This window comes from Neoarius graeffei, chromosome 20, assembly GCF_027579695.1.
Source record: "Neoarius graeffei isolate fNeoGra1 chromosome 20, fNeoGra1.pri, whole genome shotgun sequence".
NCBI lineage: Eukaryota > Metazoa > Chordata > Actinopteri > Siluriformes > Ariidae > Neoarius > Neoarius graeffei.
Genome location: NC_083588.1, coordinates 4,866,709 through 4,882,111, shown reverse-complemented (window position 1 = coordinate 4,882,111; position 15,403 = coordinate 4,866,709). Strand labels below are relative to the sequence as shown.

The following is a 15,403-nucleotide window of genomic DNA, read 5'->3' as shown; positions in this document are numbered from 1 at the left end:
TGTGTGTACAGGAGGTGCTGTTAAAGAGAGCAGCAGACCTGGTGGAAGCTCTTTATGGAATGCCTCATAATAATCAGGTGTGTTCACATGACTGTGGCTCTGAATGTATTATTATTATTATTTATTATTATTATTATTATTAGTTTAACCCCAGGATCATAATGACTTAAATAGTTGGTGACAGATTTATAATTAATAATATAATTAGAATTAGAATATATTATCATTTAAAAAGAAAAAAATTATGTAATTATATATAAAATATAAAAATATAATAAATGTAAAATATAAAAAATATTATTATATACTGTATAAAATTATAATTATACTATATTATAAATATAATTAATAAATGATAATTAATAGATGAATAAATAAACCAGATTCATAATTAATACTTAATTTGGACTTGAAAGGAAGAGTCAGTGAATTGAAAATACATAAATATCCGAAAATAAATCTCAAAGGAAAATTTTTGTTTTGGGGAAAATAAAGCGTATCACAAAAAAAAAAAAAGAGATCAGGTTTCAATCACTGAAAGACAACCTCTGAGTCTTTTGATGTACTCCGACTGTATTTTCATAGGGGGTGCCAATAGTTTTGGAACTGACTGTATATTGAAAGTTTTCTCTCTCGTTCTCGAAGGAGATCATCCTGAAGCGGGCGGCCGATCTCACCGAGGCTCTGTACAGTGTGCCACGCAGCCATAACCAGCTGCCCTCTCTGACCGGATCGAGTGCGCACTCGGGCATGATGGGAGTGAACTCGTTCAGCAGCCAGCTCGCAGTCAACATCTCCGAGGCCGCACAAGCCGACCAGGGTTAGTGTGTGTGTGCGTGTGTGTGTGTGTGTGTGTGTGTGTGTGTGTGTGTGTGTCTGGCCTGAGTAGCTCTCATCAGACATGTGTTAGAACACAGCTGATTATCCAGATTGTAAGATCGTCACAAAACATTTCCCGGGTTTCTCAAAATTTGTTCCAATGTAGCATAGCAGCTAGCAGCAATAAACAATATAACAATGTAAATTTACTCAGTACGATATAAATATCGAGAAATTGTTTGCTAGTTTCTTGGCTTTGATAAAAGGACATCACACTGAGTTTGTTTTAGCGTGAATTAATGCTAGCTTGCAAAATTACAGCGCTAGCTACGAAACAGCGAAGGAATAACTCTGATCGGGATGTCCTGCAGACTAGACCCCGAAGCCGCCGCCAGGCGCCGCTAAAACCGCCATTTAGAATTTGAGCCGCCGCCAGCCAATAATTTTTTAAGCCAATTTGAGCCGCTATCTAATAAAATTTGGCTGAGCCACTAAGAATTGTGTACATCAAATAATGGGTTTATCCACATCATGAGCTACAAGAAAAGTGACACAAACATGATCAACTGTACACACTAGTAGTAACACAATAGAGACGTATAGGCATACACTGTAGAGATTTAGAACTGATATCACAGCACAGAGAGCCACCACAAGCTTGCCGTTGTGACTACCTGTCTGGCTTCCTGCCCCTCACACCGTTACCACGATACACTGGGGAACCCGGGAACCCACCCAGAGCATCAATCGACTCCGATATCGACGAGATGGCTGCATTCTTTGCCACTGCTGAGGGAAAATGTAAAGGTTTTTTTTTTGTTTGTTTGTTTGTTTCACATACTTCGAGATTGATAAAAAAAAAAAGTACTCCACCACTCTACTTTCATCATAGTAAGATAGCTGCCAGTCCTTCACTGGTCATTGCTAGTGAGAGTAGATAGCTAGATGCCTTCCTCGAACAATCCAGATTAGCTTATTATTAGCATTGAACTACAATCTTGCTAGATTTATATTTACAATGAAGTAAGAGACCAGGGGACCTGTGGTAATTTGCTATTTATTCCCCCCATTTGTTTGATCCGTTCGCCCGGATATATGCCACACAGTGACGTCCAGTATCAGCCATTTGTAGCCATAAACATTTTGGTGGCTGCAGCAGCCATTAAGGTTTTGGCTGAGTCAGCTAGCCAGCCAATAATTTCATCAGCCAGCCATTATCCTGAAAACAAACGGCTTCGGGGTCTACTGCAGACTTTCCCCATGTTGGAAAACCTATCGCTGGAGACTCCTTTCAAAAATGTCACATAAACAAAGATTATTCCTGAAACTTTACCACCACCGAAACTATATATTTGTTTACAAGTATTTGACAAAAACTTTTTTCCTTTGTTTATTCATTTATTGAGCACATCCAAGTACAAGTCCCTTTGAATGAGCTGTTGCTACGGAAACGATAACGTACTAAGGCGAGCGCGTTATGATAAACCTGTGATTTGAATTTGAGCGAACTGTATCGATTCGACCACAGCAATGATTTCACGAAATGCAAAAAAAAAAAAAAATCGCAATTCATCAGAGTTCTTTTTTTTTTTTTTGCAAAGTGAAGGAACAGTCTTGTCAGCCATTTTTTTTTAACAAGCTGCTGACTTTGTGACAATTTTGTTTTTGCGCGACCCGATATTGGGATGTATCTATTTGTAGAGCGAGATCCTGCAGCAGTGTGATGAATGATTTTTGGGATGAGGGTTGGTTGAGATTAAGTCGCATTGTTTTGACATGGTTGTCACACACACACTTCAGAGCTGCCACTCATCATGAGCGTCTCTTGTGAAACACGTGCATGGATCTGTTTGTGGGTTGTGTGTATCGTGCATGTATATGTGCGTGAGAGAGAGAAGGATACTGTTAATGAGTGGAAAGATGCCGAAGACGACACTGTGTGAATAAAAAACGCAGTATTTACACACCACGTTTGACAACCTGCTCTCTTCACACACACAGCTATTCATTAAAGTGCTTATGTGTGTATGCATTCAGTTGTTTGTTGGAAACAAATTTTCCCAAGACATACAAGATCGCTTTGGGACTGTTGGGAGGGACATTTTTCAAATCCAATAATGAAAAGTGTGAAAGAGTCAAAAAGTGGCAAAGGTTAAAGTTTGCGTCACAGAGGTGAAGGTTGACATGACTGAGGTTAAGGTTCAGTTATTGAGAGGAAGAGTTATTGAGCCAAAGCTTTGGGCTCCAGAAGCTAAGATTTGGGTTCCAGAGGTGAATGTCTGATTGGGTTCCAGAGATGAAATGTAATCAGGTTCCAGAGGTTAAGACTCAGGTTCAGGAGGTTAATGCCTGATTAGATTCCAAAGATTAAGTGTCATCAGATTCCAGAGGTGAATGTTTGATTGGGGTCCAGAGGTGAAACGTCATCAGGTTCCAAAAGTTAAGACTCAGGTTCAAGAGGTGAATGTCTGATTAGATTTCTGAGGTTAAATGTAATCAGGTTCCAGAGGTTAAGACTCAGTTTCAAGAGGTTAATGTCTGATTAGATTCCAGAGTTTAAGCGTCATCAGGTTCCAGAGGTTATGTCTGATCCGGTTCCAGAGTTTAAGTGTAATCAGTTTCCAGAGGTAGTTTGATCAGGTTACAGAGGTTAAAATCTGATTGGATTCCAGAGGTTAAGCATAATCAGATACCAGAGGTTAAGCACAATCAGGTTCCAGAGGTTAAGTGTAATTGGGTTCCAGAGGTTATTTCAAATCATGTTCCAGAGGTTATTGTTTGATTGGGTTCGAGAGGTTCTCATCTCATCTCATTATCTCTAGCCGCTTTATCCTGTTCTACAGGGTCGCAGGCAAGCTGGAGCCTATCCCAGCTGACTACGGGCGAAAGGCGGGGTACACCCTGGACAAGTCGCCAGGTCATCACAGGGCTGACACATAGACACAGACAACCATTCACACTCACATTCACACCTACGGTCAATTTAGAGTCACCAGTTAACCTAACCTGCATGTCTTTGGACTGTGGGGGAAACCGGAGCACCCGGAGGAAACCCACGCGGACACGGGGAGAACATGCAAACTCTGCACAGAAAGGCCCTCGCCGGCCATGGGGCTCGAACCCGGACCTTCTTGCTGTGAAGCGACAGTGCTAACCACTACACCACCGTGCCGCCCTTGTTCGAGAGGTTATGTCTGATCAAGTTCCAGAGCTTAAGATTTGGGTTCCAGAGGTTAATGTCTGATTTGTTTCTAAAGGTTGAGATCTGGTCAAGTTCCTGAGGTTAAGATTCAGGTTCCAGAGGTTAAGATTCAGGTTCCAGAGGTTAAGATTCAGGTTCCAGAGGTTAAGATTCAGATTATAAATATGTGTGTTTTTTTTTTTTTTCATCCATTGATGCAACCCTGTTCACACTCCAGTGTCATGGGGACTGTAGACGTTGCCTGGACAACAATCCTGTTTCCCCTCAGGATCATGCATTGACACATATAGAGGACAATGTAATTATTACCCCAGGTTTAATTAGTCCCCAGAGCAACAAGTTTGTGAAAGACTCATAAAAGTTTTTAAGAACATTTGGTCCTCATAACTATGCAATATAAGGAGGTGTGTGCAAGAGAAGGAAAGTGTTTCAATATCCGCTCTGAGGAGCCATGGTTCTCTTCATCCACCAGCTCTGTCTCTCACTGACAGGAAGAGAGAGATGAACAGATCACGCCACAATGATAGAGGAGGAGAGAGGAGATGGAGGGAGACAGAAAATAACCCCAGTCATTCCCTTGATGCCTCTCTCTCTCTCTCTCTCTCTCTCTCTTCTTGCTCATCCTTCTCTCTGCTCATCTGCTTTCCTCATTCAAGCAGGAAAGAACACCTACAGAACCCCATGAGGTCATGGGAAAAGAGCATTAAAACACCCCAACACACACACACACTTACGTGCAAGTGCTGTTATCCTTTGTACTGTATGTGTTACAGTTATATACACTGATTAAAAGATTTGGCTCTGTTTCTTCTGTCATTTCTTCATACTTTTGCTCTTTCTCTCAAATAATTTTTTAAAAACATAACACAATAAATGTCAATTGTGTAAGTATGTATACACTGCTGAGAGCCAATGAGATAGCAGTCTTTAAGATTCTGAATCCTGTGGCCAGATCAGGAGACAAAAGGTTGTACAAAGGGCAAAGGGTTTTGCAGCTACTATAGTGATCTGCGATATTTTCTTCTTTTGGGATGAAATCGAATCAAAAATCATGATTGAAAATCAATGCTGCCAATACTGTCTAACCATTTTATGATGAGTTAGGCAGTGCAAAGCTAGTATCTGTAATAGCTTCCCTGACATGTTCACCTCAAGTGCAGAACTAAAGAACTGAAGTTCAGACACCTATTTTGGCTGATCTTGGGGTACCATTACACCACACCGTTCTTTTAAACGTGCTGCTTCATCTCAAAGCATGGACTTCATGATCTCAACAGGTCCTTAATGATGATCTTTTCCTGTTTTGAAGCATCCATGCTATGACCTCTCAGACAGTGTATGGATGTCAAGGTGCCATGTCCTCAGATGCTGTCATTGTATAAGAATGAAGCAGATCAGATTACTGAACACACATGAGATAGTCCAGCTCCACCTGTCAGTATTCAGGATTCAGACAATGTGAAGACTCTGCAAGCTTGGCTTTCACTTGAGCTCATGCATGAGTGTGTATGTGTGTGTGTGTGTGTGTCTTGGCGCTCTTTCTTCTTGATACACAGCCAGCAGGCCAGCACTCCATCAATGGCCTTCCTGCTGAGAAATTCAGCAGGACATGAGGAGAGAGAGAGAGACAGAGAGAATGGGAAACACATGTTAGGAGGATAAGTGGAAGGGCAGCACTGACACTCTTTCTCATTCTCTTTTTTCTCTCCCCTGACACACACATCCGAACAGTGTGTCCTGGTTAGGCCTCACTGGATATATTTGGCTATCATAACTTATAAAAATGTACTATAACAACACACTTATTTCTAATAACAAAGTCTGTTATAAGCCTGCTGTCTGTGTCCCATACTGTAGGTTATTCACGTAACTCCAACAGCGTGTCGCCTCGTGGCTACGTGCCAAGCTCCACGCCCCAACAGTCCAACTACAACACCATCACCTCCACTATGAACGGCTACGGAGCCGCTGGCATGACCAACCTTGGTGTGCCTGGTTCACCCAGCTTCCTCAACGGATCCACTGCCAACTCGCCCTACGCAAGTGAGTGAACACAAACCAAGCATTATACAAGAACAACAATGCAACAATAACATCAGATAAGCCATACCATGGATGTAGAATACCTGTACAGGTGTTGCTGTAGCCTACCTGTCCAGCATAAATGCCTTTGATCAATAGCACCATGGCTGGAGAATACCTGTCGAGTTGTTGCTGGACAGGTATAGCTGACATCTTCCTGTACAATTCAAGATGTAGTAAGTAGACTGGGTACATATTTGGGAATGTGTTGTTTGAGTTATTTGGTGACATGTACATTTGTGGCGAGATTCGAGACCTGCAGAGGTGCAGCTGTAGTTTGCTTGTTGAGGTGCTTATGTCACATTCCTGATCAGATGTCTGAGGTTACAGTACTTCATCTACACAAGTAGATGGCCTTCCTACAGGTGGATTTTTTTAGTCTGCCCGTCCAGGTTTTGCCAAAGTTGACTGGCAGTTTTCCGACACAGATGCTTCTATAGTCTCCTTGATCAGGTCTTGTGATGTTTTACAGGCACAGGTATAAGTATAATCTACGAGGGCAGGTGTTGCCAAAGTTGACTGATAGTTTTCCGACAAAGATGCTTTTGGAATCTACCTGACCAGGTGTTGCCATAGTCGACTCGTAGTTTTCCGACACAGATGCTTCTGTAGTCTATCTGACCAGGCGTTGCCATAGTCAACTGGTAGTTTTCTGACACAGATGCTTCTGTAGTCTCCCTGACCAGGTCTTGTGGTGCTTTACTAGCACGTTTAAGTGTAATTGACAAGGGCAGGTGTTGCCAGAGTTGACTGGTAGTTTTCCGACACAGATGCTTCTGTAGTTGACCTGACCAGGTGCTGCCAGAATTGACCGGTAGTTTTCTGACACAGATGCTTCCATGGTCTATCTGACCAAGTGTTGCCATTGTCGACTGATAATTCTTCTACACCGATGCTTCTGTAGTCTCCCTGACCAGGTGTTACCAAAGTCAACTGGTAGTTTTCCGACACAGATGCTTCTATAGTCTCCCTGACCAGCTGTTGCGATGCTTTACTGGCACAGCTGTAAGTGTAATCTACAAGGGCAGGTGCTTTTGTCTACCTGTATAGGTGTTTCCAGTACTTTACTTGTAGTTGACCTGAACAGGTGCTTCTGAATTCCTCCTATATTGAGGTATCTATGGTCTCCCTGAGTAGGTGCTGCAGTGTTTATTGAGTTTCATGTCACAGGAGGTTTAGTCATCTATCTGGGCAGGTTTGTATTATTTCATTCCTGTATTTGACTTGTTTACCCAGTAGTCTGCCAAGGTCGGTACTCCAGTACCTGACCTATACAGGTCTTTTTGAAGTATACCAGAAGAGACATTTCTGTAGTCTGTTTGGTATGATGTGTTATTGTAGTCGATACCTGTTGCTGTAGTTTACCTGTACAGGTGTGGTTGTATCATTTATCTATACTCTTATGCAACCTACTTGGTTTCAGTTATTTGGAATCAAAGTCTATGTACATTCCAAGGCTTGGGCACCTTTACACGGAGGCTACAAAATCCAATGTTGCCTCGCTTGTTGCTCGAAGAGGAAGAGATGGTTTCCACTTTGAAAAAGTCTCACCATTACTAATTACTGACACTCTTTTTCATTTCCTCCTCATCCTCATCCTCACTAACACATTAACATGCCTGTCATGTGGCTTGCCGTGTCCACGGATGTCGATCTGTCAGTGTTGATTCTCCTTTCACATTGCTTTATAATTTAGTCCTTTATATGTCAGTGGCATGAAATTCAAACAACATGCTTCTACTTAGGCACGTCGGACCGTGATGAATGTGTAATACACCCTCTTGGGTAATTCAGCTGTGCATTTAAGTACTTGAGTTGTTGTAACTCAGTTCATATATTCTGTCCACAGGACTCGTGTTTCATTTGATTGGCATATGTTTGGCAGTCACGGCAGCGAGCAAAGCGACAGGGTTTCATTTCATTTGCTTTTAGCACAAGGGAGGCAGGACGACTTGGCTGGGAAAATACATTTAGCATTTCAAGGAGGAATGTGCTTTCGGCTAATCTGTATTCTTAAACGCAATCGTGGGTAGATTCGCCAGGTCGTTTTTTTTTCTTTTGTTCGAAGAAAATGCGAATGCATGTTTGATGTCATGCTGTGTTTTTCCCTTTTCTGTTCTTTCATCTGTGTGTGACTGTACTGAAAGACAAGCTGGGATTTTTTTCATCATTATTGCTGTGTTAAATGTGGAGCTGTTTCTTAATAATCATGTGTGATACTCTATAAAAAATGTAACTTATGGATTATGTAAGTTATGGATCAACTTTGCCATTCCGGTAGCATCCTCTCGCATCCCCATCCTCCTGCTCCCTTCCAGTCGTCCCTTTGCACTTCATCCGAGCCCTAATAACCAGCATGAGCGTCCTTCCGATTCCCTGCTCACTCATTCAGTCACCTGTGTGTGTGTGTGTGTGTGTGTGTGTGCGTGCATATGTGTGGACGTGTGAACATGTGCATGTGTGTGGATTTCAGTCACCCTTATTCACCCCATCCATCCTTCCTCTTCATCATCATCATCATCATCATCATAATCATCTTTTTTTGCATTTTAATTTTTGCATCCATCACTTCTTCACTTCTTCCCTCTCCCCCTCCATCACTTCCTCTTCCTCATTCTCTCCTGTTCATATGATCTCTGCAGTCAAACAGAAGAGCGCCTTCGCCCCCGTCGTGCGGCCTCAGACCTCCCCGCCCCCCACCTGCACCAGCACCAATGGGAGCAGCCTACAGGGTGAGCACCCCGCCCCTCTCCTGCCTCTCAGCCAATGAGAACGATCCGAGAGCACCTAGGTTTATATCGTCCTGATCGACAAAAATGAATCAAAACCAGAAAAGTACACCATACAGAAATATTCAAGGTCAAAGTTGATCCATAACTATGAGATTTATTTCCTGATCTGTCACTGTAATAGCGATTGAAAATAATTACACTGAATTTTTTAAATTTTCTCGAAAATTTCAAGGTTAATGTCAATCCATAACCATATTTTTTCCTCAACTATTATTGTGATATGGGTTTATCAGAGGACGTTGAATATAATTTTCATTTTCAAGAATTTTTTATAGAATTTCCAGAGAATTGATGAAAAAAAATCATGACTTCATATCGTGTAGGATAGTACAGTACAGTCGAATCCAGAGATACCATCGAAAACGATTCTAAATTTCAAATAAAAATTAAGTTAATCCATAACTATAATTTTACAATCTTATTTGATTTATTGAAAATAATTTAAATTTTTTAAAATCCTAATCTAGCAAGCCTATAATCTGTTATTATAATGGTAAATATTGCTTACATTTTGTCATATAAAATGATTTTTATTTATGGATGAAATTTGCATTCCAATTCATTAAATCTATTTATTTATTTGTTTATTTATTAAAAAAGTCAAATGAAGAAAAAGAGATTGAAGAAAAAATATTGAAACAACACTTTCGAGGTGAAAAAAAATGTTTCTTGGAAAAGATTGATCCATTAACCAAATCCTTCCCCCCCAAAAAAAAAAAAATGGTGATTGAATTTTTTTTTTTTTTTTGCTTGAGATGATTGAAATATTTCAAATTTTTTGGAATTTTTTTCAGAATTTTTGTCATGAGATCTGATTTGATGTGCAAGCATTTTAAAAACATTAATTTGTTTACATTGTTAAAAAAACTCCCCTTTAATTGACAGCAACATGTATAATCAAGATAAAAGTTGAGCAGGAACTCTGTTTAGTTTGATGACTAAAATAAAAATAAAAATGTTCTTTGTTTGACTTTCATGATCTCACCCTAATCAGCTGCTTTGCGATTTGATATTTCTGATTTTTTTGCATGATTTAAAACATAATGATGGAGGCCAATTATTTTTGATGGAACTGCAGACTATTGAATTTGAATGATCACGTGTCAGTCATGTGACCTTGTCGTTTAATTCTTGGAATCTCAGGCTGGTTGAAAATGACATAGAAGATAGTTTTTAAACAAACAAAAAATGTCTACTTTGGATTAGGACGTGGTCTGACATCTTGCAGAAGGTATTTGAAATAAAAGTGAAGTTATGAACCAAAAGTGCGTTGCTGGTCGCTGATTGTGTTTGTGTCTTGTTTTGCAGCCATGGCTGGTCTCATCGTCCCTCCCATGTGAAGCAGGAGGAGAAGTTTGCGCCCGTTGAGCTTCAACTGATGAATATCAAACTCCAAGATTCTGAAGAACTCACCGACTCTAATGTCATCTTCGTAAATATCCTCACATCATCATCATCATCATCATCTAATGGAGGGTTGGGTTTTTTTTTTGAACAAGGAAATCTTTTCCACAACCTGGACAACCTGGACAAAGTGCATTTAAAAAAAAAAGGTTAAAAATGAACAAAAAGTCTTTTGTTTGTATTTTCTGTTGGATCGAGTCTCCTTTGATTGTCGTCTTCAGGGACTTGTTTTGCAGCCGAATCCACAAACGCAAAGCTAGAATTCAGGATTGGAGATGATTTCAGTGCGAACTGAACAGTTTGGAAAAATGCAGCCGCGATCCTCGGATCGGATCAGCTTGGATCGGCTCCAGACTTTTTCTTTGCATGCGGAGTGGATCTTGTTTAATTTCAGTTCACATTCATGAACTTCATCATGTAATGATGAAGCGAGCCAAATGGAAAAAGGAATAAGCTCGTTAAAAAAAGAAGTAAAAGTGAGAAGATAAATCAAGAAAGCTCCAAGTGCGAACTTCTTCCCTCTTCTTCTGCTCACATGAACCGTTTGAAATTTCTCATCGGCTCGTACAAAGTCTTGCCAACGTAAATTTCTACTCCATGCTCATTTTCTACCATTGAAATCAATCCAGAATTTCAAGAAAGATCTTACGAACCTGATCCAGATGCACAACAGCCAGGTTGAGCTCGAAGATTTGAAGAATCGAGTCGATGAGTGTGTAGGTACTTTAGAGTCGCAGGTGTGTGGATCGCTAGATTTAAACCAGGAATGCTTTCTGCAACTTTATTCACATTTAGGTACCAGACATTATTGTTGAACTTCTTGTGATTTTTTTTTTTGTATGTATTTATAAAAAAAAAAGTATGTTTGGAGATTTCTTTGGTGATTTAGGCCTGAATTATAGTCTCACATATCTCTTGATGTCTTAATACCTTTTAGATCTTGTAAAAAAAGTGTGAAAAGTCAATCTTTTTTTTCTTTGTAAAAACAAAACAAAAAAAAAATGCAGAAAAATTCCATGTCGGGTCACCTGCTTTTTTTGAAAAGCAGGATGTCCTTCTACATCACTTTTGTAAAGGAAAAACAAACACTTTTTAATTTGTAAATTGAACTTTTTCTTTTTTGTAAACAGCATTTTGCGTTCTCGTTCGCCTTCCTCGTCCTGTGAGTTCTCGTGACATGTTCCTTGTTCTTTCTAACTGCACTGTTTTCGTTGAGGCACTTACAAGAGCAATGTATCTTAAACGAAAAAAAAAAACGCGGTCAAATGGAAAAGAGTTCCACAAATATGCACCAATCCGAGTATATTCTCACACATTGACTTATTTTGTTACTTGAGTGATGACTGAGTTGAATGATTGATTGCACATCACGTCCATTTCCATGCGCTAATCTTTGAAGGTCATGTCATGACGCATCATAGTGGTGAGTTTTGGCAACTGAACCGAGGTTGGAGGAAAAACACCAGGGTCGAGGAGATAAGAATCGATTTTGAGAAATTTGTCTGACTATGATGGTTCAAAGCCCTTTTGGTTTAAAAAAATGTTCACATTGTTGAAAATTTCAAGGTGACAAAATGCTATTTTTTTTGTGAGCACTAGACGTGACATGACTGCGAGCATCATTGCACACAACCTGCGTTGACTCCTTATGCAAAATGCATTAAATGCAAATCAACTTGAAATCCAGAATGCAGAGTGGAAGTTGTGCAGTTATGAAGTGAGTTAATTTTTTCAGTCGAGCAAAGATCAAATCTTATCAGGTACAAGGAAAGACTTTGCAGTGGCATGGTGGTTATTTTTATTTGATTTTTTTTTGTGTGGCCATGAATTAACATACTGAAGCCATAAACTAAGCATCTCATTGTTGTGAAACATGAAATCGAGTTCATAATAGAGTACAGGGCTTTCCCCAAAGCGCGTACATGCGGTGGGTGCTCTGCTGCACTGTGCGACGTCAGCGCCGCACTGTCACTTGCGCACACACACACACACAAAAATCAGTACCATAAACTGAACAATGCAGAGGACTTTCCACACCTAAATATCTCCTGTTCCACTCTGAAAATGAGTAATAACTATAGAAAGAGGAAGATATTGTAATATATAGGTCTAGGCTATCCTGGTACTCAACCTCGAAGTGAAAATAAAGGGTTTCACTGCATGCACTGATTGCCATTTACAACCATACAGAAAACCATGTTATAGGTGCTGGTCGCTAGATGGCGCTGTTGCATGATTTGACCTTGATTCAGTTCCTGGCATCCTGGAATTGGAAAATGAAGAGGCATGCGACGAAGTGTTTTCATTTCAAATCTAATTTTGCCCTTTAATCTCGCCCCTTGCATATTGACAAGGTAAAAAACAGCAAATTTAATAATGTTGAATTGTACTAAAATCAGCCCCAGATGCCACCAGAGTGCACCATTTGAAGTCTCTAATTTCAAAAATTTTCCAGGGAAGCATTCCCACGGACCCCTTTCACAACCTTTGGGGCCCTCCAGGCCGGGCCAGGGCTCCACATTAGTAGCACTGCTCTGATACTATTTTTTTTTTTTCTGGGGAAAGCCCTGGAGTAATATCCAAATCTAATCATCTCCACGATGAGGTTTTAGTTGCTACACCTGTACAATTCAACACATTTCATTTCTCAATACCGAAATGACCTTAACTTCAAGCTTTAATATATTTAATTTGTGGCCACGCCTTATTAAAAAAGAACCACCAGGAAAAAGAACAACAGTGACACTGTATTTCAATAACCCAATGTCCAATGGAGACCCTTTAGAAAGCGTCTTTAGACTGTCTGGAAGCAGCTTATGAACAGATTCTCAACCCCTTGTTGTTCAGAGTCTACATGAACATGTGAGAGGATGAGGAACAAGCCGAGAAATGTTCTACGAGACTTTGAACATGGACCATCCAAATAAAGTGAGAGAAAAAATGTATGTTTATTGTCTTTCAAGTCTCAGAAGCTCACCAGCTCTGTTAGGACAAAACAAAACACAATAGGTGTGTTCAGTTATCGGAAAATAAGCAACGTTTTAATCATAAAGCATTTGATTCCTCTTACACAACAGAGATTTATCAAAAAAGTTCAACTTACCTTTACCTCTGACTGGTACAGAAAGCTACAAGTGCGAACTTCGAATGACTTTGTATTGCAAACATGAACCGTTTGAAATTTTTCATTCACTTTACGAAGTCTTGCCAACATCACTTTTGAGGACATGTTGAGGTTTTTTTGAGGTTGTTGACAGTCTAGAGATGTTTTCCTTTTGGTTTGACAGTTTATTGAGTGTCGACACTGAACTCTTGAAATCGAACAATGTACAAATGAAGCCTTGTGCTTGAAAAAACAAAGACAAGCAATATTTGGGAATCTGACAGAAAAATTGATCTCAGAAGCGTTGATCTCAGTGGGTGAAACTTGGGGAAGAAAAATATTCTTGTGTGAATCGTAGAAATGTAGTTTGAAAGGAAATATTCGCGATGTTTGAGTTGATGGTTGCACCAAGTTGCATAAAGTTAACCTAACCTTGAGATTCATGGAACATCTGCCGTCAACAAAACAACTAACCAGTTCTGGAATAAAAAGCGAATTTTTAATCAATTATATCTGCATTTTGTTTTTGTTTTCATCTGCGAGCAGGATAATGGTTTGTTCAGTTGTATCAATCAACGATAAATACTTTGCAGCTGTTCGCATCAGGACAAACATTGTATCCCATTCCCCATTCGTAGAATCTTATCGAAGAAAGTTCGTAACTTGTGTCAAAATGATTTCCTATTTACTATCGACCAATCAACATCCAGATATATTCCCGTCTTTAATCGATACAGAAGTAAATAAATGTCAGTCGTAGTTCCAGTCACAATTAGCTGGCTAGTTGTCGCTGACAAAAGACGAACATGAAAAGGCGTCTGTTGTTTTTCCTCATGCTCGGTAGCTTGGAACGCACACAAAGAAAAGAAACGTTCCAACATCACCCGTTGAGATCGATACGAAACGCAGTGCATCAAATCATTTTGATGATAAATTTCAAGCTATTTATTTGAGCGGAGTTTTCAGATGATATTGAAGGTTTGATTCATATGACGTCGTCTCCGAGGCTGATTTTGAAACCGAACACTAACAGTGCAGGTATAAATAAATATATGTACAGGTCAATTTAGATGTAAATTCATATAAAAGATTAGGGGGAGTTGCTGAGTGAGGACACGAAATATATCTTTGGGAAAAAAAAAAGTACTGATTTTGCCTTTAAATCACTCGACGAGGAAAACTTTCCTGTTGGAATGAAGTCATCACTATTTATGTTCTGGATGTGTGAAAAAGACTGATGTTGAATGTCACATATTGAGCCGTGATACAAACAAACACAAGTTTAGTCTCTCACACATATATACACACACGCGCACACACACACAAACACACACTTCCTTCCTGTTGATCCTGTCATCGTGTTGCGCTTTAGGATGTAAGAATGCCGGGTTTGACTTTCCTTTTCCGTTTAATTTCCCGATGTTGAAAAGGGTAGAGGTACTGCTTTCTGATCTTTGTGAAATATTGAAATATATTGAAAGTATATCAAAAGCACAATGTTTAATTAATGTCTTTAGAACTGAGGAGAACCCTTTCGTCTCCTCTCACACATAAATGTGCTGTACATAAATGCATGTTTTTTTTCTTTCTTTCTTTTTTCTGTGATACGTGGTTTTTGTACAGAAACAGACTAATAAAGATTACATTTGGCTTGAAAAGAAAAAAAACCAGTGTCTTTCAAAATGGATGACTTTCTGAATGACAGCAAAAGCAGCGACGAGACGGTTTAGTTTTAAAGCAACGTTTAACGGAGCCATTCAAGTCAAAAAAGCAGAGATTTGAAAAAAATTCTTACACAAAGAGAGTAAAAAATTAAGGCAATCAATAAAATGAAATGATGAATTAAATGCAATTTAATTTAAGACAGGTCTTGTTGCCATGGCAACAAAAGCAAAAGCTGAGAAAAAACGACATTACATACAAAAACAAAAGAAAGAAAGAAAGAAAGAAAGAAAGAAAGAAAGAAAGAAAGAAAGAAAGAAAGAAAGAAAATGACCCATT

At 39.5% G+C, this 15,403-nt stretch overlaps 1 protein-coding gene across 5 annotated transcripts in view; it reads left to right on the top strand.

Annotated features, from left to right (window-relative positions):
- Positions 1-15,010, top strand: part of LOC132868290 (transcription factor COE3) — a 122,912-nt gene extending 107,902 nt beyond the window's left edge. For 2 of the 5 annotated variants that reach the window (XM_060901152.1, XM_060901151.1), the window contains exons 12-16: positions 12-77; positions 646-820; positions 5,879-6,064; positions 8,746-8,835; positions 10,204-15,010. In XM_060901152.1, coding sequence (XP_060757135.1) covers positions 12-77; positions 646-820; positions 5,879-6,064; positions 8,746-8,835; positions 10,204-10,235 — 549 coding nt within the window. In that variant the 3' untranslated portion in view covers positions 10,236-15,010. Of the gene's footprint in view, positions 1-11; positions 78-645; positions 821-5,878; positions 6,065-8,745; positions 8,874-10,203 lie in introns of those variants that run through there. The other 3 variants (XM_060901150.1, XM_060901149.1, XM_060901153.1) reach the window with 2 other exon arrangements.
- Positions 15,011-15,403: the final 393 nt, after the last annotated feature.